Source organism: Corvus moneduloides, chromosome 15, assembly GCF_009650955.1.
Source record: "Corvus moneduloides isolate bCorMon1 chromosome 15, bCorMon1.pri, whole genome shotgun sequence".
Lineage (NCBI taxonomy): Eukaryota > Metazoa > Chordata > Aves > Passeriformes > Corvidae > Corvus > Corvus moneduloides.
This window is the reverse complement of record NC_045490.1, coordinates 399,092-419,492: the sequence shown is the minus strand read 5'-3', so window position 1 is coordinate 419,492 and position 20,401 is coordinate 399,092. Positions and strand designations below refer to the sequence as shown.

General features: G+C 45.4%; 2 protein-coding genes across 8 annotated transcripts in view; one reads left to right on the top strand and one right to left on the bottom strand.

Annotated features, from left to right (window-relative positions):
• The window catches only part of TCERG1 (transcription elongation regulator 1), a 30,603-nt gene extending 13,924 nt beyond the window's left edge, over positions 1–16,679 (top strand). For 4 of the 5 annotated variants that reach the window (XM_032125319.1, XM_032125318.1, XM_032125317.1 and 1 more), the window contains 13 exons: positions 756–844; positions 1,833–1,993; positions 2,765–2,831; positions 3,859–3,994; positions 4,818–4,907; positions 5,629–5,747; positions 7,707–7,857; positions 12,013–12,177; positions 12,890–13,072; positions 13,651–13,830; positions 14,685–14,768; positions 15,024–15,124; positions 15,505–16,679. In XM_032125319.1, coding sequence (XP_031981210.1) covers positions 756–844; positions 1,833–1,993; positions 2,765–2,831; positions 3,859–3,994; positions 4,818–4,907; positions 5,629–5,747; positions 7,707–7,857; positions 12,013–12,177; positions 12,890–13,072; positions 13,651–13,830; positions 14,685–14,768; positions 15,024–15,124; positions 15,505–15,706 — 1,728 coding nt within the window. In that variant the 3' untranslated portion in view covers positions 15,707–16,679. The remainder of the gene's footprint in view (positions 1–755; positions 845–1,832; positions 1,994–2,764; positions 2,832–3,858; positions 3,995–4,817; positions 4,908–5,628; positions 5,748–7,706; positions 7,858–12,012; positions 12,178–12,889; positions 13,073–13,650; positions 13,831–14,684; positions 14,769–15,023; positions 15,125–15,504) is intronic. The other variant, XM_032125316.1, reaches the window with a different exon arrangement.
• A 767-nt stretch (positions 16,680–17,446) lies between these two features.
• Positions 17,447–20,401, bottom strand: part of PPP2R2B (protein phosphatase 2 regulatory subunit Bbeta) — a 67,046-nt gene continuing 64,091 nt past the window's right edge. For all 3 annotated transcript variants that reach the window (XM_032125320.1, XM_032125321.1, XM_032125322.1), the window contains 2 exons: positions 19,913–20,004; positions 17,447–19,394 (listed from right to left, as the gene is read on the bottom strand). In XM_032125320.1, the coding sequence (XP_031981211.1) occupies positions 19,115–19,394; positions 19,913–20,004 (372 nt within the window). In that variant the 3' untranslated portion in view covers positions 17,447–19,114. The remainder of the gene's footprint in view (positions 19,395–19,912; positions 20,005–20,401) is intronic.

The following is a 20,401-nucleotide window of genomic DNA, read 5'->3' as shown; positions in this document are numbered from 1 at the left end:
TTCTCCTGAATGTTTGAAATATTTAGTAGTTTTTTCTCTATTTCATTGCTTCATTGTTTTGAACAGTTGGACACAAAGCTCACACGTTCCCCCTGTGCTGTAGCTGCTAAGTTGAGGCTGTTAGGAACACATGTACTAGAAAGGGCTCTAGTGTTCTCAGTAAACGAAAGTAACTTTTCCTTTTGGAGACATTTTGCTGTGCTGAACAGCAGTTTCTGAGGATGCTAAGGGGTGTTTCAATAAAAATTAAAGCTTTTATCCTGATTTCTGTGAACTTCAATGTAGTTTATAGGCAAAACTACAAAATTCAGCTGCTGGGTTGTGCTGCCGTTCCAACTCTGTTTACTTCTGAGGTCGTTTCCAGTTTGCTGCTTTCTGCTCCAGAGATTATTTCAGGTTTTCACTGCTTCATACTGTGTCTCATTATCAAATAAGAATAAATGAAAATTTCTTTGTCAGAAAATACACCCTTGCACCTGTATCCGGGCCTTCCTGGATTTCCAGGATTCATGCAGATCTAGGAAGGTATTTAATTAAGGTTTTGCTGAAGTCAAAAGTTAATGCCTAGAGGTTTTGGAATTGAGATTTTGGAGTAGCAGCTGCTGTTGCAATTCCAGTGCTTCTGTTCTAGGCATGGATGAGGTGTCATTGTGAGCCGCTTGTCAGCATGGTTTCAGTAAAACAAGTTGGTTACTGTGTAATAAATAACTAGCCAGCTGTCATTGCCTGATCCTCAAACTTGTTTTTCCCTTGAGGAGCCAAAAGAGGAAGAAATGACAGAGGAAGAGAAGGCAGCTCAGAAGGCCAAGCCAGTTGCCACCACCCCTATTCCTGGCACCCCGTGGTAGGTAACTGCTCCTGTGGGACTGACACGGCTGTTGCTGGAACCACCAGGGAGGTTGCTGGGATGTTAGAACAAGGGATGGTGTGTGAAGAGTGTGCTCTTCGTGTGCTGCTGTCCCCAGCAGTGCCAGGTTCCTCTGGCCAGCGCTGCTCACTCCGTGCCCGTTCTCCTGGCGCTCTGCGGGGTGCGTTGGCTGTTCTGCCACCCGTGCCTGCAGTCCTGGGGGTCCCTTACCAGGACTTCATATCCCAGCCTCTGCCACCAGTTCCACCTGATCTGGAATGAAATACTGGCCAAAAAAAAATCTTGCCCTGTGCCTTGGGGAACAAATAGCTGCAGCTGCTGGCCAAAACAAGGATTTTGGGGTTTTTTTTAACTTGGCCCAGAAACTGCTCGGGTGCCCATGGGATGTCATGAGGAAGGTGACTCTTGATGTAATATACATAAATCATCTCTGTGTGTTTGCATGACAAAGGTAAAAGTCCTGATGGGAAAGGGATACTGTTTTCATTTTAACAGTTTAGCTGTCGCTGGTTTTTATTAATGTTTGATACTTAAAACTGTCTGCCTCTAAATTGTCTCTGTGGTTCTTTTATCCCATTGCATAAAAAATTCTGGCAAGATTGTTAGGTTGCTTTTTCTTGTATTTTTTGTGGCATTGGAGAGATGAGGTATGTTTTATCCCAAAATCTAATTCCACTGTCTAAAGTGTTTTTTTTTCAGAGAAGAACTGAGCATCCTCAGGCTCCTGAGAAAAAAAGCATTTTTAAAATTTCATTTTCAATTTCAAATTTTAATTACTGTATTTTCAAATCTGGCAGCAGAGAAAAGCAGCAATTCAGGGTCGCAGTTGGGCAGTGGGAATGTCTGGCAGTTGTGCAGTCAGCGTAAGCTGGGTCTGCCTGCGGCTTTCATGCTTCAGTCTGTGAACACAGTAACAAGCCCACAGTGAGTGCAGGTAATCCAAGCCTTCCTGTCACATCTCCAGGTGTGTGGTGTGGACTGGTGATGAGCGTGTGTTCTTCTACAACCCCACCACCCGACTGTCCATGTGGGACCGACCCGATGACCTCATTGGAAGAGCTGATGTGGACAAAATTATCCAAGAACCTCCTCACAAAAAAGGAATGGAAGAAGGAAAAAAACTTAGTAAGAGCAATCTTACTGCCTTCATAGGAAGCCTAAATATAACTTACCACTTTGCTTTCCAAAGCTTGTAACATTTAAATAAGTGACAGGAGTATAAGGACATACTGAAAAGGTGTAGAAATGTGGAATGCAGATTGCAGAGTCCTTTGGGGAAAAGATTGCCCATTGAAGAAAGTAGATACTAACAAGGTTAATTGTTTTGCTAAATGCCAACAGGCTGAAAAACCCCACAGTTTTTACTGACTGAAAAAAAGGGACTGTGTTTGCTTTGTAAGAAAGAGACCAGAAAAGATTAATCATAATGTACAATGACTCTCACAGAAGAGTTGACTTTGAGATCATCAGTCGGAATAGAGTTTGGAAATAGCTGTCAAGAGCAGAGAATGTTCAAAAGGCTGCTGAGATGAAATGAGATTTCTGTCTGGCCTGAGTTACAGGAAATGGGTCAGGGATGACGTGGGCTTTGTAGTTGGAGGAGAGCAAAGTGCAGGTAATCAGGTAGATCCAAATGTGCTTCATTAGACTATTTAGCTGGAGTTGCTTTCCCCTAAAAATAAGAGCTCAGTGTTTGTCATTTTAAATTTCAAGTTGGCTGAAGTCCACCAGTCCTGTCCCCAAATTCCCGTAGTGGTACTCTGAAAATGACTGAGAACCACATGTCAGACCACAATTGCTGCACTTGTTGTCCTTGGTTTGTGCATTAGGTTTCACTCATAAGTTTAAAAATTTTCATCAATATAAAATCTAAAGTCTTACTGAAATCTGTTACAGTTAGAGAAGAGCATGAAGCTGCAGAGGAAGCAAATGAAGATGAGCCTATTAAAATAAAAAAGCGCAAGTAAGTTTTTGCTTTTTCAATACCAAGTGATCTGTGTAGGTAAAATAACTGAAGTTTGTTACTTGAGCATGTATGTTGTGTCCAGCAGAGTAGAATGGGAACTGAGAGGGTTGGTGAAGAGAGTCATCAGCTTTCTGCTGCTCAGCAGCTCAGGTATTTGATATTTTCCTGAGATACCTGTGACTCATGCAGAGAGGAAATAGCGTATGTTTTGGAAATAATTTGAAATGGAAATAAATGGTGTAAATTGGTGAATCCAAAGAATATTTTGAGTGTAGTGTGTCTTAAATAGCTTGCTTCTGTTGTTCATTAATTTCTGGGCCCAAGACTTTGTTGTCAAAATAATCCAGCCACCTAGATTTTCATGGTGGTTCCTCTATTTTCACTCTGTTACAAAGGTTTACAAGTTTGGCTAACGTCTTTTGGTCTGGTTTGCCTTTTGGAAGTGGTATATGAGATATACACGGTGTTTTAAAAGTGGTTTCACCATGTTATTTGTGGTTGTGTCCTCTGAGGGAGGATCATGGAGCTGTTAGCAGTAAGGGCCGGGGGTTTGTTTTGGATGAAGTGCATTTGCTCTTAGTAAACCTAAATCAGCCCGCTTCTCCAGAAGCTCTTTGATGGGTGAGGTCTCACCTGTGTCTCAGCGTTTTTGGTGTAGTGATTGTGAGGTGTTCCCAACTGAGCAAACTCCCTTAGTGCCTCACGGCCCACTCAGAAGATGAGAAAATTAGTGCTGTTGGTGTAAAATCTACTGCATGTCTGGTAAGACCTTTGAATACAACCAGAGTGTGCTGATTGCTTTGAAGTCATCTGTTGGCACTCAAGTTGCTTGGAGTACCTTGGCTCCTGAGCTCTGGGGGTGAAAGCATTCACGTGCACTTCTGAGAATGGCTTTCATGGATTGTAAGGCTGTTCTTCTGGTATGATCAGTGATATCTACCTTGTCCTGGTATGGTTCAGGTTCTGACCTCCAGGGCTGGCGTTTTACTTCTCAACTTAAACTTTATGTTTGGGTTTTTTTCAGGAAAGATGATATCAAAGACATTGATTCCGAGAAGGAGGCTGCTATGGAGGCTGAGATTAAAGCTGCTCGAGAGAGAGCCATCGTCCCTCTGGAGGCTCGGATGAAGCAATTCAAGGACATGCTGCTGGAAAGAGGGGTCAGGAACCTGTGTGTGTGTGAGGAGAGAGAGAGGGAGGTTCAGATTACAAAAGTGTGTGTGTGAGAAGGGAGAGAGGGAGGTTCATGCAGAGGTCTCAGTTCTTGGTGAATTCCAAGCCTGCAACACTTTGTGCGTGGAAACAATCTCATCCTTCCTCTGATCAATGACTGGTCTTGGTACAAGACTCCAGATTTCAAAGAAACTTACAGCAAAGCTTTGATTTCTGTGTAACTGAAATGACAGGGTCAAGACAGATTTCCCGCCCCCCCCAGCCCCTCAATTTTTCCCGAAATTAAGTAATTACCTAAGTGGAAACTGCTGTTGAAGATGAATAGGACACACAAACTGGACACATCCTTAATGTCTTCAGAAATGTTCCTACTGAGAAAAGCAGCAACTTCCACTCTAGTCTGCACAGTCTTATCCTTAAATGGGAGACTTTTTGCTTTTAGTTAACTAAATCTGAAATCTACTCGATGCCAATAAATTTTGATAAATTAGACTAGTTGAATATAAATTTGGATAGTAACTAAGAAATTAAAGTGGTTCCAGCTGCCTATGGAATACAGCTTCTCAGGGCTTTCTTTCAATGTACGGTTTATTTTTAACATCACACAGCAGTAGTAAATAAGTGTGTATTATCCTTAAGAAGTTTTCAGAGTAAATTGATGTTGAAACTTTCTATGACAGCCTCTGTCATCCATTAGTGATGAAAACTCCAGGATGAGTTTGGTTCCCTCTTTTCATCACATCTTAGTGTTTTCAAGGAAAACTGCACAACTCCTGTATAATTTGTATATTCGTCTTTGTTTAATTAAAGGTCTCTGCCTTTTCAACATGGGAGAAAGAGCTGCACAAGATTGTGTTTGATCCTCGTTACTTGCTGCTCAACCCAAAAGAAAGGAAACAGGTAAAAAAAGCCAAATTCACTTCCCATCTAGAGACAACTACTACAGGTTTGTCTGAATCCTCAGTCTTTGTTTCTGCAAACCATTCAGACTAATGAGTGCTGCAAGGGATTTTTGTCATGGTTAAGGTTTGCCTGGAAATGGAAGAAACCCACAAGGGAAAAGTGTTGATAGTTTCTTTATTTCCTGTTGTTGGAAGGTCGCTTATTTTAACACAGTGGAAGTTGTATGTCTACAGAGCACTGCTGAAACCTGAATGAAATAGTGAGAGTCATCAGTATCGTGTCAAAGTACTGGCATAATAAGTAATCTAGCTATTTTCTTTTAAAAAAGTGTTTAGTGGGAAAACTAAAGTGCATTTTTATTGCTAAGCAAGTTCTCGCTTCAGCAGCTTTTCTTCGAGTGAATGTAGGGAAATGGAAAGCTTTGAGAACATGGGAAGTGTCTGAAACATGGGACCCAGGAAAATGTTAACTGGAGTGTGTAAGAACTTCTTCCTAGGTCTCAGATGATGTGTTAGGTACAGCGCCCTGCATGTGCAGCAGCTTGGATTATTTCCATATTGAAATACAAAGTGTCTAAGATTTCTGCCTCCTCTGTATTGATTCTGTGGTGAGAGGAAAGGAAACAGGAGAGGGAAAGAAGTGGGATTTTTCCTCCCTCATCCCAAGAGCTTCTGTGTGTCAGTTGTGTGTTTGCTGTGGGTGACTGGTGTTTCTGTAGGTGTTTGATCAGTATGTGAAAACCCGAGCAGAGGAAGAACGCAAGGAGAAGAAAAATAAAATAATGCAGGCCAAGGAGGATTTCAAGAAAATGATGGAAGAAGCAAAGATTAATCCAAGGTAGGAGCTTCTTTGTGGTTCATGTGCATAAGCTCTACTAGGACGCAGGGTGTTGGGTGGTATTGGGTTGATTAACCTTGTTCAAAATGAGCAAAGAGGAGAAAAACCGTGAGATATTGTTGAAATCTTCCTTTGTCTGCTTGTATTCACCTAATCCATGATATAATACAACTTGTGATTTATAATGATTTACACATTTATAGTGATTTACATATTTCAAGTTTAAGAAATCCCCAGCATGCTGCCTGGATTGTGAGAAAGGCCTTGGATCCACCACAAGTTTCTTTAATAACCCTGTTTCTTCTTAATAAGTCTCTGAGAAGTACTGGGGAGGTTTCTTGGGCTTGGAGGGGGCTGAAGGGATGGTTTTCTTGTCACAAACTGTGTTGATGATATGATAAAATGTTCTGGTTGCTTTAATACAGCAATGATTACGCCCCCCTCACATTCAGACCCCTGGCAGCAGTAAGAGCGAGGGCATGACAGTGAATCTATGTTCAAGATTTCATTGCTGGCATTATTTGTTTCACAGCTTCCGCATGTAGAGGTCATGAGATACATGCTTATGTCACCAGATAAACTCCAGAGCGTCCTCTTTCAGCATCTCTTGGCTCATCTGGCATTAATTCTTTTCCAGTGAAATAACAGCTCATTTGTTTCACTTCAGCTCAGTTTTTTCCAGTGACTTGTTTTGGTGACAGTGTTATGGTAACTTTTAAATTGCTTCAGAGCTGACTAATAACTCAGTAGTAGGCTGGAAGACTGGAGGCATGGAAATGCCTTAAGAAACAGTTACGTTAGCTTTAGTACCCTCAGCTTTCAGCATATCTCCAGTGTGTCATGTTGGGACTGATTCTTTACCTGATTATGGGCTGGGGTGGGAAAGAGACTTCCAGCTGAAATACTGTCTTGTTTAATCTTATCCTTTGTCTTCTGGTTTCAGTGTTTGTCTAAAGATATGGCTGTACTTCTGTGAGTGCCAGACTGGTTTTTTATCATCTATCTCAGTCCAACATGCTCAAGAGTTTGTGTTCCACTTCACTTGAGCAGCTCTTGTTCTTCAATCTAGCTGTACATTCACTTTCTAATCCTTTTGAATAAGCTACCAAATTCTCTTCTTGTTTCAATTTACCCTACAGCAACAGTAGGCTGGATTTTCCAAGTCTAATTATTTCCATGCTGTGATGAAAACATTCGTATGATTTTAAGTGTCTCACGTATTCTTGGGGCCAGATTTGCATCAGAGCTTGGAAAAAGCACAGTAGTGATTTTTTTCCGAGGTAAGTGGCAGTAATGTACCTACTGCACAGGTTGGAATCTGGCCCTGGAGGTGAGAGAATGGTCAGGGAAACGCTGTGGGATGATGGGTTGAAAGCCCAGTGTTGCTGCCTCTGCCCATAATGTTCCAAGGGGTTTCAGCTCTGTGTGGTTTAAGCTCAGGCTCCGCAATGTGCACTGCAGGGGGAAGAGTTGGTACAGCCAGTGTTCTGTGGGGACTCCTACCAAAGGCCGGTTTTCTTGGTAAACTCTTAGCATGGTTTGGCTGCAAGTGAATGCACCTGAGATTTTTGGTTTCACAGTGAAATACCTGGACAGACTGGTGGCTGAACTGCTAACCCACAGAAAAGAAGAGTTTTGTAGACAACTGAGTTTTTTTTCATTTCTTCTCCTTGGTTGCACTGTAATCTCTCTCTACACCTGCCCCTTCTGCAGGTGGCTGTATCTGAACAAACCAACCCACCCTTGTAAGTCTCTGACAAACACCTCTTGTGTGAGTGCTGACTCCTTTTATAGAGTTCATTGGTCGAGCAACTCTGAAGTGAGACCATAGGATTTGCCTTTTGGGTTTTTTAAGTTGTGCTCTGGCATGTACTGCAGCAGAGGAAATACTTCCCTGCTGAACCTGCCTCCCAGCCCAGACAGCTCTGCCAAATGAGTTCACTTGCCATTTTGTTGCAGAACTACTTTTAGTGAATTTGCAGCCAAGCATGCTAAAGACTCGAGGTTCAAGGCAATTGAAAAGATGAAAGATCGAGAGGCCTTGTTTAATGAGTTTATCACAGCGGCAAGAAAGAAGGAGAAGGAAGACTCGAAGACCAGGGGAGAGAAGGTAAGGGGACTCTTGAGTTCCAGCAGTGTGAGTGGTGTGAGTGAGATGGGACAGAGCCAGTGCTTGGTTTCCCTGAGCCTTCCCCAAGACATGGGCCTGCACTTTCCTAGAAGTGTTACAGGCAAACACTTCAGGGGTGTCCCCCTGGCCTTTCTGAACAATTTCAAGTTTGCAGTTTTACTGACTTTTAGAATATCTAGAACTAAATTTTGATGACCTGTGAAGCTGAGTTTGCTTAAACAGTGACACTGATTTTTTCATTTACCCAAGCAGTAACATTATCTTCTTGACTGAAGTAATGCTTGATTTTTTTTTTTTTTATTAAGTTCCTTTATCCTGACACATGAAAAGGAAAAGGAGTCTTACCCTGTTTGGCTGGAACCCCAGAGCTGGTTGTTACCTCTCTGTTCCCTCAGTGGGGGCAGGCAGGACTTGCAATTTCCTGAGGATAGTCTCTTTACGTTTCAAACAGTTCGTTTTCCATCTCAAAGCAGGCACTTAGGGAGGGACTTTTTAATCTTTGAGTAAGTAGATCTTATGTATAAACTGCTGCTTATTAGATATAAAGGTCAGCTATGACAGATTAATGAACTCCCAGTGTCACATGCTTGCACTGCCAGTGGTGGGGAGCAGCTCTCCCCCCTGGAGATGGGACATCAAATGGGGTCACCAAAACCTGGGGCCACTTACTGCCACGTCCCTGTGTGTGTGTGAGTGGAGAAGGTCACCTCTGAAGGCCAATCATTTTGGACATGTGGAAGTTTGCAATTTTTATTATGTAGTACGAAGTTATTGCAGACTTCCCTACCTGGAATGCTTGCAGGAGAGAGAAGTGCTGGGGGACAGGTCAGATTTGGGGACAGTTTCATTCTTCAGGAAGCTTTGTGTATTTTTAAAATCTGGGTGCTCTGATGTAATTTGATTTTCACAAACGTTGCCTTATCGCTGCTGTTTTCCATAAATGATTGTGCTTTCAGAGGGGAACTGATATTGTTCAAGACTAGATTTTACATACTGCAGTTTGATTGTGAATATGGAATTTTAAAGCATTTTTGCAGCTTAATAGTGCAGTTGAAGACTTTAAAGAATAAATACTAGTCTTGTTGTTGCATGATTGTTATAAAGTTGAAAAGTTAACAGAAGAGATTGTATTTGTTTGCTTTGAATAATGTGTTTTTTTTCTCCAAAAGCCTTTTGTAACCATTTTATGTATTCTGTTTTATAACAAGTGGATAGACTTTACAGTTATGTGCTGTGCGGCCTGTCAATCAGTTCAGTCTGACAGCTGTCAATCACTGACACGCAAATATTATGGGATTCCCTAGTGAGGAAAGCATTGGTATCTCTGTGTGGTGACTTTAGCCTCCCGCAGTTCCGGTACTTTACATTTTTTTAGTTTTTTTCCTTGTGAAGTGATGAGAGTTGTACCTGCAATGTGTTAACTGCCAAAAAAAAAAAGACTTCTAAATACACCTGAAATGTTTTCAGCCTTATTTTCCTTTGATTTTGAAAGTGCTTAAAACATAAAAGAAAATTTAAGGCGTTTAACCTGAAGCTTTCTCAGTCTGTCCAAAATCATTACTTAGGGAGAATCAACTTTACAGAAATCTTTAAGGTAAGGGTTTTAAATTGTATATATAATGTTTGATTTTGCCTCATGGAGTTACGGCTTATGGGATGGGGATGGAGCAGCCAGCTGTTCCAGTCGCTGGTTTTATTCCTGTGCCTGATCTCAGTGAGTAAATCCCGTGCCAACACTTCTCAGACGGCAGAGAGGAGTAGCGGGGGTTAAGGATATCAGGGAAGGCACTGTGGGCAGGTAACGGTGACCAAACGGCTCCTGTGCTGGCCAGGACACAGCCTTTTGCCATGTCCCTGGGGTGAGCTGTGCCAGCAGAGAGCCTGACGTCCCACTTGACACAGACTGGCCGGAATGTTGGGCTGCACACGCCCTGCACCTCGTGCTGGTGGCTGTGACCCCACATCGGAGTTCTGGGGGATACTTGTCTGTCAAGCGAGTCCCTGTGTGCAGACACACAGAGCTCACAATCCACAGCTGGGATCTGAAAATGTTACTCCTTGGTGAGATGCTTTAGACTCAATTATTTAAGACATTTTAATCTTCTTTTTAAAATTTAAAGTGAGCTGGCAACAGCTGTGCTGTGTACAGGGCACCCGAGTGAAGTGAAAGCTGTGCTTTAGAGCACCAAGGCCTGAAGTGCCATTGGTTCCTGGGGAGGGAATTGGCTGTGCCCTCCTGTCTCCTGCCCAGTTGGGAGCTGGCAAGGCTGCAGCTGGTCCCACTGGCAGCTGCACAGGTGGGCAGGAGCTCCAGAGGGAATCGGGGAATGAGGGGTGCCGCTGGCAGCTCCTGCAGGAGCATCTTCCTGCAGCCCGTGGTGGTGGCCTCAGGTGAAGCTTTGTGTGGCAGTGGTGCCACGGTGCTCCTGGCAGTGTGGCACCTCATCCTGTGGAATACATCCATGCACAGGTGATTTGTGCAAGAGCTTGGGGATACCCTTACCTTAGAGACTTCTGTAGTAACAGCTGGAAACTCTTTGGTTTCTAACAAATATTTCAAATGCCATGGCTTAGAAAGCTTCATATTTCAAAACTGCATGCATGTTTTATGATGTTTTGAAACAATATTCTTAATTTTAAGATGAATAAACAGTTTGCTTAGCATTTTGTTGAGCTCTTTTAAGATAAAGCAGTAGTCCTGTAGCTGTAGCACAACATCCCACTGGCACTAAGGGGCTGGTCTCTGATGTGTGCTTTACTGTTTTAGTCTCATTTGGTATAGTAAAGAAAGCCTATAGAGCCTTTTATGTTTCTATGTTAATATTTTGAAGAACTAAAAGTGTTGGTGGGCAAGGCTGCAGAATGTTGGTGCTGATCTTCATTCTGTTCCTGCGTTCTGTAACTAAACATGTTTTAGAGGATGAGGATGTGCCAGGTCTCTGGCAAGCTGGAGCCTGCTCTGTCCATCTGCTCCCTTCCCTGAGGAACCTCAGTGTTCTGCAGCTAAACTGCTTCTCCTGGTTTCCCTTTTTTAAGGGACGGGGAGGGGAGATGAGTAGCAAGTAACAGCCAGTTCTCCTCCTGGATTTTGGGTTTTTAATTTGTGTGCCATGAAGCCATGTTGAGTTTGTGGCCCAGCAGGGTGTGGGGTGCTGTGGAGGCAGAACCCTTTGCCCTGCCCGCAGAGCCCTCGAGCGTCCCCTGGCCCCAGCGAGCAAGGCAACCCAGCCCCTTGCCTCTGCTTTGGGGCGGGGGAGGCTGAAATGCCAAAGCAGCCTGCCAGGAGTGCACGGTGACCTGAGAGCTAAAGTGCAGCAGGGACAGGGAGATCATCTTCCCCAGAAATCATGCTATCTAATAAAGGCACAGTAGTTGCCCTTACAGCTGATGGTTCTGGGACTTTGGATGAAAACATGTTGCTAGTTGTGTTGAAATAAAACCTGCTATGATTGATCCTCTGCCAGCCCTTGCAATGGCTGTTGCTAGGACAGGAACATAACATGCCATTTCCAACTGACAAAGTAGACTAAAACATTTTTTTTCAAGCTTTTATAGAAATGTGCATGTCCATCCTAAATATAATTTACTTAATTACCATATGCGGATAATTCTTTATTGATTAGATCCATCTTAAGACATTGCTCTTTGCTGGCAGATCCAAGCATTTACCTCTGTTAATTGTACACCTGGAGGATGAATCCATAAACACCTGATTTCTCTAGAACCCTGTTTCAAGCTGCATGGCCTCTGGAGTACTGATATGCAAAATGCTATCATGCAGCATCAGTAACTTGTTGATTTGACTTATATATAAAAGCTCAAAAACAAGCTTAAATTGGAGTAAAGTAATAAAGAGTGGTATTGGTGGATGATTCTTTATAGAGTTCCATCTTCGATGTAGCAGATCACCTAAATGTATCTGCTTTGGCAAAATTGTCTCAAGGAACAGTGAATTTGGGCTGCAGTTGTGACTAAATTCAGGGTTTTAGTGATTGCTCTAAATTGCAATGGTATGTAATGTTAATGTGATCCCTCTGATGAAGGTAAGTCTACTCCTTTTTTCATAAGAGCAAACTGTGGGATATTAAAGTGTCTTTCTCAGGTGTTGCTTTTCTGTTTCTGTCTGTATAACAGATCAAAATGGACTTCTTTGAGCTGCTGGCAAACCACCACCTGGACAGTCAGTCTCGCTGGAGCAAAGTGAAGGACAAAGTGGAGACTGACCCACGGTACAAGGCGGTGGACAGCTCCTCACAGAGGGAGGACCTGTTCAAGCAGTACATCGAGAAAATAGCCAAGGTCGGCGGGGAGCGCTGGGAGCGTGGCTGCGGGTGTGCTGTGGGCAGACTGATCTGTGCTGAAGAGAATTCCATACCGGGGTTACTGTAGCAGTGCCCCAGAATGGCAGCTTGGAACTTAGAAGTTCTGTCCCTGGTGGGATGTTTTGTGGGACCTGTGTGCACACACACACACGGTATCTGGGAGAAGTTACACCTCAAAGATTTCTGTGAAATCACTGGTGCTAAAAATGGCCGTAAAACTGCAGAAGCTACAGACACCACATTGATTACTTCCTCCTAGGATGGGCTCCAGTTCCTTTGCTGTGATTTTCCCTATCAACTGAGCTACCTTCAGGGATATGTGTTCATACTCAATTCCTTCACTGCTGCTTCCGTCTTAATCCAATATTCCTACCTTTCTCTTCCAGGCAATTAATGGTTGAGAATGTAAAACTGAGCCAACAAACAGCGAGCCCCTTGGCCTCTCTTATTCAGAGTGTGTCGCTGGACACAGCTCCTGGGAATAGTTGTTCTGTGACCAGACTTGTCTCTCCCCCATGTAAACCCTGTAATGCATCAGCGTGATTCTTGAAGCAAAATTTCGTAATCCATAGATCCCAAATCCCTTTAAGGTGTTTTGTTCTGAGCTGCCTTTAGTTTGATAGCCCTTTAATTCACTTTCTAGTGAAAAGTGTTGTTTTTATTGAGAAAAGTTTGTTCTTGAATTTCAGAATTTAGATTCTGAGAAAGAAAAGGAACTGGAGCGACAGGCGCGCATCGAGGCGAGTCTGCGGGAGCGCGAGCGGGAGGTGCAGAAAGCTCGCTCGGAGCAAACCAAGGAGATCGATCGGGAGCGGGAGCAGCACAAGCGGGAAGAGGCCATACAGAACTTCAAAGCACTGCTGTCGGACATGGTGAGGCACAGACAGGCGCCTCGGCTCGTCAGGGCAGGCTTTAGCTGATTGGTGGCCCCTGGAAAAGTCTTTTGGCGTTTGGAGTTCCAGCTCCAAACGGGTGGAATCCCACTAAGGGTTTTGCCTTGGTTGGAAGAGAAGGCTGTGAATTTAGGGCTCTCATCCAGAGGGTGCTCTCTGGGCTGCAAGCAGGGCACTGCAGAGCTCCTGGTGTCTCTGGAAATAGTAATCTCAGAGGCTCCCTTTCCAAGCACTCCGGTGAACACAGGGTGTTGTGCACAGAGGAGGAAGGAAAGGAGGGTGCTTGGATTTTCTGGTTTTGAGAATGCTCAGCCAGGTCAGCGGGACCTCTCTCTGCTCCGAACCAATGCAGAGGGATTCCTTCTGCCGCTGCCTGTTCAGTGTTTGTGGGGAATCTGCTACAGTCTCTTCTCAAAAGCTGAGGGTTTATCTTTTATTTTAACCTTAACTTCAAACAAGATAAAAAAAATAAGCATATACTAGGGTAATGATAATATATTGATTTCTACAGTGAACTGTAGAAAAACTTGTTTAAAAATAAATCATCTTTGGCTCAGGTGCGTTCTTCAGATGTGTCCTGGTCTGACACCAGGAGGACTCTGCGCAAAGATCACCGCTGGGAGTCAGGGTCCCTGCTCGAGAGAGAGGAGAAAGAGAAGCTCTTTAATGAACACATTGAGGCACTTACTAAAAAGAAGAGGGAACATTTCAGGCAACTTCTGGATGAAACTTCAGCGGTGAGAGCTGTTATGTTCAAATTGACAGTCTTTGCAGCCCACTGGGTTTTCTGTTTTTCTGTCCCACAGTCTGATTGGTTTGGCTTTATTTCCAGGGCCTCTTTGCTTCATCACTCTCTTTTCTCCTTCGTAACAAAATTTGTGCATTATGTTTCCTTACCTGCTTATCTGGAGTGTTCCTTTGATTGAACATACAGTTAATTTACATACAAACTTCTAATCAGTGATCTTTTCATCTTCTTTTTATTTCTTCAGTACTGAGTTATTTGATACTCTTCCCTGTCTGGCTCTTTCAGATACTCAGGGTTTTTGCCTTAATGGCTATCAGTATGGTCCTACCCAGTTCATCTGTTCTGATGTTCTCCTGCTGAACCTGAACTTTTACTCTGCTCATGCTGTGGAATGCATCCCCAATTCTGTGCATTGGGGGTTTAGTGAGGTTTCCTCTTTTTTAGTTCTGTGCCAACTTCAGGCAGCTTTCATTTAACCTGGAGGTTTTTACCTGATTTTTAATGCATTAGTTACTTCAGTTTAGAGGCAAGTTTTCTGCAGGTAATTTTTTAACACAATATATATAACTGTACTAGAAAAAGACTTTGGAAAGTAAGTTATATTTGGAGGACCTTGATCTGAAAATACCATCTCAAAATATGAAAGAAGAATCACTATGTAAAATCAACTCATTTGAAAAATACAAATGTAATGGTATAAGTAATCAGAACCCAACACTTAACAGCAACTTCTTCAGTGGACTTGGGATATATATAAAGGCTTCAGAGGTTAGTGGTGTTTGCATTCCATATTCTTAGAATTTAAATTATTTTTAATTTAACTATTTTTGCTTCTTTTGAAAGATAACTTTAACATCAACATGGAAGGAAGTGAAAAAAATCATTAAAGAAGATCCAAGGTGCATTAAATTCTCTTCGAGTGACAGGGTAAGTGGTTTATATTGCTCTTGCCAACTTCCAGTCTGGTGCACGGTACAGAGAAGTGAGTTGGTGGCTGCTGCAGTGGGTTCAGCTCTGTGTGGACATGGCGCTAATAGTTAAATATAATTTTTAAAAAATTAAAAATGTATAAGGCAAGGAAAAGTAAAATTAACATGTAATTATTGCTGGTGTAGAGTGTGTTCACTTGCAGGAAGTACTGGAGCTGCATTCAGTGGTTCATGTTTATCTTTCACCTTTCAGAAAAAGCAAAGAGAGTTTGAGGAATACATCCGAGACAAATACATCACTGCCAAAGCCGACTTCCGGACGCTGCTCAAGGAGACCAAATTCATCACTTACAGGTGGGGAGTGTGATGCTAGTGCAGGACTTGGCTTTTATTGTGCTTTGCCTTTCAAACAGCAGCAAACTGATGTCTGTTTTTTCCTAGCACAAGTTGATGTCTAAGTTACTCAAGTCTTTCGTGGTGCTTAATTTACACAGCCAAGTGTAGGCAAGGAGCCTGTGTTTTCTGTGCCCAGAGCACTGTTACATGCCCAGTCCCAACCTAACATGACATCTTTCTAGCTCAGAAGATGCCAAGTCCCTGCACCCTTCTCTGGCTGTCCTGTCCCTTGGCTCCCTGTGCTTCCTTACAGTGGGGCAGCGTGCCCGAGGCCGAGGGGGTTCCGGGGCTCCCCGCCTCCACCCTGCTCCACTGGTAATTCTCACGCTTGCTTTCAGATCCAAAAAGCTGATCCAGGAGTCCGATCAGCACCTGAAGGATGTAGAGAAGATCCTGCAGAACGACAAGCGGTACCTGGTGCTGGACTGCGTGCCCGAGGAGCGGCGCAAGCTCATCGTGTCCTACGTGGATGACCTGGACCGGCGTGGGCCTCCCCCGCCCCCCACCGCCTCCGAGCCCACGCGGAGAACAACGAAATAGTTCCGGAATGCTCCTAATCCAAGGGTGTCCGTTAAATCCAAACGCTTGCATGAGCCATCTGTCAGGTTACACACATCCATTGCCGTGAATATATTCAAACATCTGAGGAGCAGAGGCAGAAGCAGCATTAGTGAACATAAAATGATCTCTGGGGGGAAAACCACCACCAACAAAAACCCACATTAAACATATTTATGAGTTAATTGGAGCATGACTGCCAAATCCCAGGGTGTGGGCTGTTTGGTGACTGTGGGTCTCGGGGCGGTGTGTGTGAGGTGTGGGTGTCTGGTGCCTGGGGCTTTCCTCTCAGCAGTGTCCTACATGTGAGTCCCAAGGGTGCTCATGTGGTTTGAGCGTGTCCTATGTGTGCCACCAGCTGCCTTCTGGTTCCCGCAGTCCGTGGCTGAGGAGGTGACACGCCTCTGGTAGCTTAAATCTCTGATCACTGACAGCCTGCTCTGGAAACACCAGTCCCAGTTCTCTGCCTCCACCCTTGGGAATGGAACTAAATCTGTTAGAGCTGAGTGGAGAACAGGGACTTGGAGCCCAAACCAGGTTTATTCACAGGCTGCTCTGTTCCTCCACAGCCATCAATTTGCAGCAGTCAGGTTGCTCTGCCCAAGTGAAGTTCTGTCTAATGAGTTTTGCTCGAAGCTGGAAATCCCAGAGGTGACCGAGCAGGCCAGGACGGTTGTATAAACACATTTTTATTTACGATAAAGTGATCTTTACATACTTCTGGGTTAGACTGTGCATACCCCCTCTGGGCAATTCTTGTAAACTATACTCCTGTTTTGAATGTTAAACTTGTGTTTCTAAAGTTTAATTTTGAAATGTTGGGATTGTTCAGTTTATGTATTTGAACTACAATAAACCAACCCTTTTTATATATGGATTGTACAGGCCTAATCCCAATTTCTGTTGGATTTTGTTGGACTTGTGAATTTATGAGTAAAGCAAACGACTGAAGTGATACTGCCTACATTCTTGGCTGTGTTTGGCAGAACAGGGCCTGTGCCTCTGAGCAGTGTGGGGTCAGCATGTGGGCAAGCGGGGCGAGCAGAATGATTTTCCAGTTTAGTTCTTTTGTCTGTTGCTTAAACATGAGCTGGTGGGGTTTTCAGAGCCAGCTGCTTTCTGCTGCTTGTGGTTCCATGTCTCTCTTGCTCTGAGAGGAGGAACAGACCCCTTCCCCACCCTGACGAGTGATTTCTTGTCAGCAGTTGGTGTTGGTGGCCAGGGCCAGGACTTGCAGGCTGAGCATCGAGAGGGGTTGTTTGACAAAAATTGAGACAGCCCAGGGGGAACTTGTGCTGCTGACAGTGGAATGTGGTGCTCTGTGGTGCTCCTACTGACAATGCACACCCTAAAGTCAGGGCAAGTGTCCCTCCCCTCTTGGGCAGCTGCTAATTAAGGGCTGCTGTTTAAATTCATGACCAGCAGCAGCCCAGAATGAGGGCAGTGACTGGGGAGGGGCCAGCAGCTCCTTCCAGGGCTGTTACCAAGTACCGAGGTTTGTCCTGTGCAGTGGGGGACCTGCAAGTGCTCCCACTCCCACATTACACAGCGCCCCATTGTTCCTGTTCCGGGCCCTCAGAGGGACCCAGAATCCCTGGGGACTTGGGGATCCCCCTCATCAGCAGAGCCCTGGCAGCCACCCTCAGCCCAGGAGCCTTTAGACACTGCAGAGGCACCGTCCCCTGCGCGCGAGAGGCACAACAGCCATGGACTCCACACACACACGTTTGGGACAACTTTACTTCTGACACCGCAGCGCAGGCTTTCCTTACAGAACCAAAAAAGAGCATTTTCTTATAAAATGGTTCATTTACTCTTGCTATTTTATTTTACCATTTCATTTTAAAAAAAAGTTACTCCTGAAAGCCATCCCTTGGAATAAATCCGTAAGCCAGTGCACTTTGTTCTTCCTTTGGGATGGCTCCTCCGAAAGTGGCGCGGGGGGCCCCTGCCTCCAACCAGCTCCTGGTTTTCCACGCAGTCCGTGAGCTCTGTGGGTGTGTAGCAGTTCCTATCCCTGGTTGGGACATGCCGTGATCCTCATGGTGCCCGCAGAGAGGCTGTCCCAGGGGATACCTGGCCCTTGGTGACTCGTGTCCCTGAAGGCCTTGGGTGCTGGGGGTGCCGGCTGCCCCCACGGGAGGGATGGCAACAGGGTCACCCTTGTGGAGCCACTGCCAAAGTGACGGTGTTTAATTTTGTAATTGACTTCATTTGCTTCTTGCTGCAGGAGCTGTTTTCAGATTTACAGAAAATCCAGTCAATCTTTTTTTTATTGAACAGTTGCTCAAGTAAAGAGGGACCTGACCAATCTGTACAGTAGAAAGAGGCAGCCTCGCCATGCAAAGAGTTACTGGTTTTATTATGATTATCATTGTTATTATAATGTAGGACTGCAGACAGCCTCTCTCTGACGCTGTCAGGGGCTAACAGCAATATACAGTTGGATTCTTTTTTAGGTCATAAATTAGCAACTTTATCTTTAAAAAAATTGAATAAATAAATAAATTAATTAAAAAAGAGAGAGAGAAAGAGAGAGAGAGACAGTCAGTCACGACATGCAAGAGCTCACAACAGAACGAGGAAAATGACCAAAGCAAAGCCCAGAACTGCAGCAGAGCCCAGGGTTGGTTTGGTTTGCGATCAATGCAGGTCGGAAGCATCGTTTATAAAGGTATTTCATATACCAAAGAAGGCACCACAGTATCTACAAAGCCAAATCCTCAGGAGGGTTCTGGGGGTTGGGGGGGCAACCCGGCTGGAGCAGACATGTCTGGGGGTGCAGCACATCCCCCCCCTTAAGCTTGTCCATTGCAAAACTGAACTTTTCTGTTTTGTTTGGTTTTGCTGTCTCTGTTGGTGAAACACAAAATAATTGTAATAAAAAGACAAATGTGGAAAATGGCAAAGGGAGGCAACATTCCAATCTTCAACACAACAGGTGGAATATTTCTGGGATCAGGTTTAAAGCAACTGGAGTGGGACCACTGCCACCAGAGCTGGCCAGAGGCCACGGTGTGTTACCCCGTCAATCCCTTCCCCAGCCGACAGCCCCCTCCCCATCACCCCCTCAGCCAGCGGCAGAGGGTCACTGCCTGGGGACATGGGACAGCCAGGCCTGACATCCTCACACTGCCCTGCAAGAAGTCTCAGCTCTCCCCATGTAAATCTGGTGTCTGGGGGGTGCCCCCAGTGGCCCCTGGGCCGGGGTGCCCCAGTGCTCCTCTGCACAACCGCAATCTGCAGAGCAGGAACTGAACAAAGAACAGGAGGGAAAGGAAAACAAAGAAAGAAAGAAAGAAAGAGAAAAAGAAAGAAAGAAAAGGAACAGTTGAAACTGTGTGTTTACTGGTATCAGTACATGAGACTCCTAAAGAACACCTGGTCCTCCTAGTTAACCTTGTCCTGGAATATGTACAGGTTGTTCGTGGCTGCCACAGCGATGATGTTCTCGGAGGGGTGCCAAGCTGTGTGCAGGATCTTTTTGCTAAAGTCCAGACTGTCCACGCTGATCTCGTCTTTCCTGCGCTTTCCACCCACGCAGACCTTGCGAGGTTTGAGGATGGCACGGGGTTTGCTGTTCTCCCGCGATGCCTCCAGCGTCACATCGCGCTTGGTGTTGCGGTCGAACATGCGGAAGAAGTTGTTGTAGGAGCCGGTCATGATGACACTGCAACAGGGAAGGGCAGATGATTTTCACACCTTTTCAGAGGCAAACTGCTGGTGACCAGAGGCAGACTGAACATTCAGAGGCATAATGAGATTGGGGTAAGCGTTGGAATTTGTCTCAGGCCTAGTTGTGCCTTGTCAGCTCACTCTGACAGCTCAGACAAAAAGCCAGGACAGCCCTGCCAGGGGCTTACACACTTCCTGCCTCCCAGCTTGGTACGAGTCACACCTGGATACTCATTATCCCCAGATTTTGGCAATCTGGAGCTAAACCCATTACCACCTTCCTCCAGCTGTGGGTGACAGAGAGGCGGAACTGATTCTGTCCAGGAGAGCGGGACCCTCAGACGTCCCCACCTGTGTAGAGGCTGCAGGTGTGGATGGTCCCTGCTGCACCTCTCCAGATCCCACACCCAGCCAAAGGCCAGGGAATGGGCTGCCAAGGGGCCCTGGGACCCCTTGGGCCAAATCAAAGCAAGCATCCCTGGGCTGAACGCAGCCACGCCGCCACATGCTCACCTGTCAGACCCGTTCCAGACGCACTCGAACTTGTCAAAGATGCAGTCGTTCTCGTAGAGCGAGCAGAGCTTGCTCCGCAGGTAGTCGTGGACCTGCCAGTGGGAGGGACAGGATGAGGCCCCCACACTGACCAGCACAACCCTGGGACCGGCAGACTCAGCCTGGTTCACTGGGGGCTGGCACACGCAGCCCAGCCCCACACTTGCCACAGCCAAGCTGGCAGCCCTGGGCACTGCCTGGCATCCTGTGCCCACAGCTGCCATTCTTCTCCAAGCACCTCCAGATGCACTCTGCACATGGCTTGGGCACCACAGGCAGCGCCACGGGACATTCCCTGGCAAAGGGTGACAGTGACAGGGCTACTGCTCTGCACAAGGCCTCCCCCCTGGCTCTCCCAGCTGCCAGCACCTGAGCTTCCTCTCCTCACCCACCCCCAGCCAGGGGCCATGGTGACAACTCACCAGGCCACTCAAGCCCACATTTAACAAC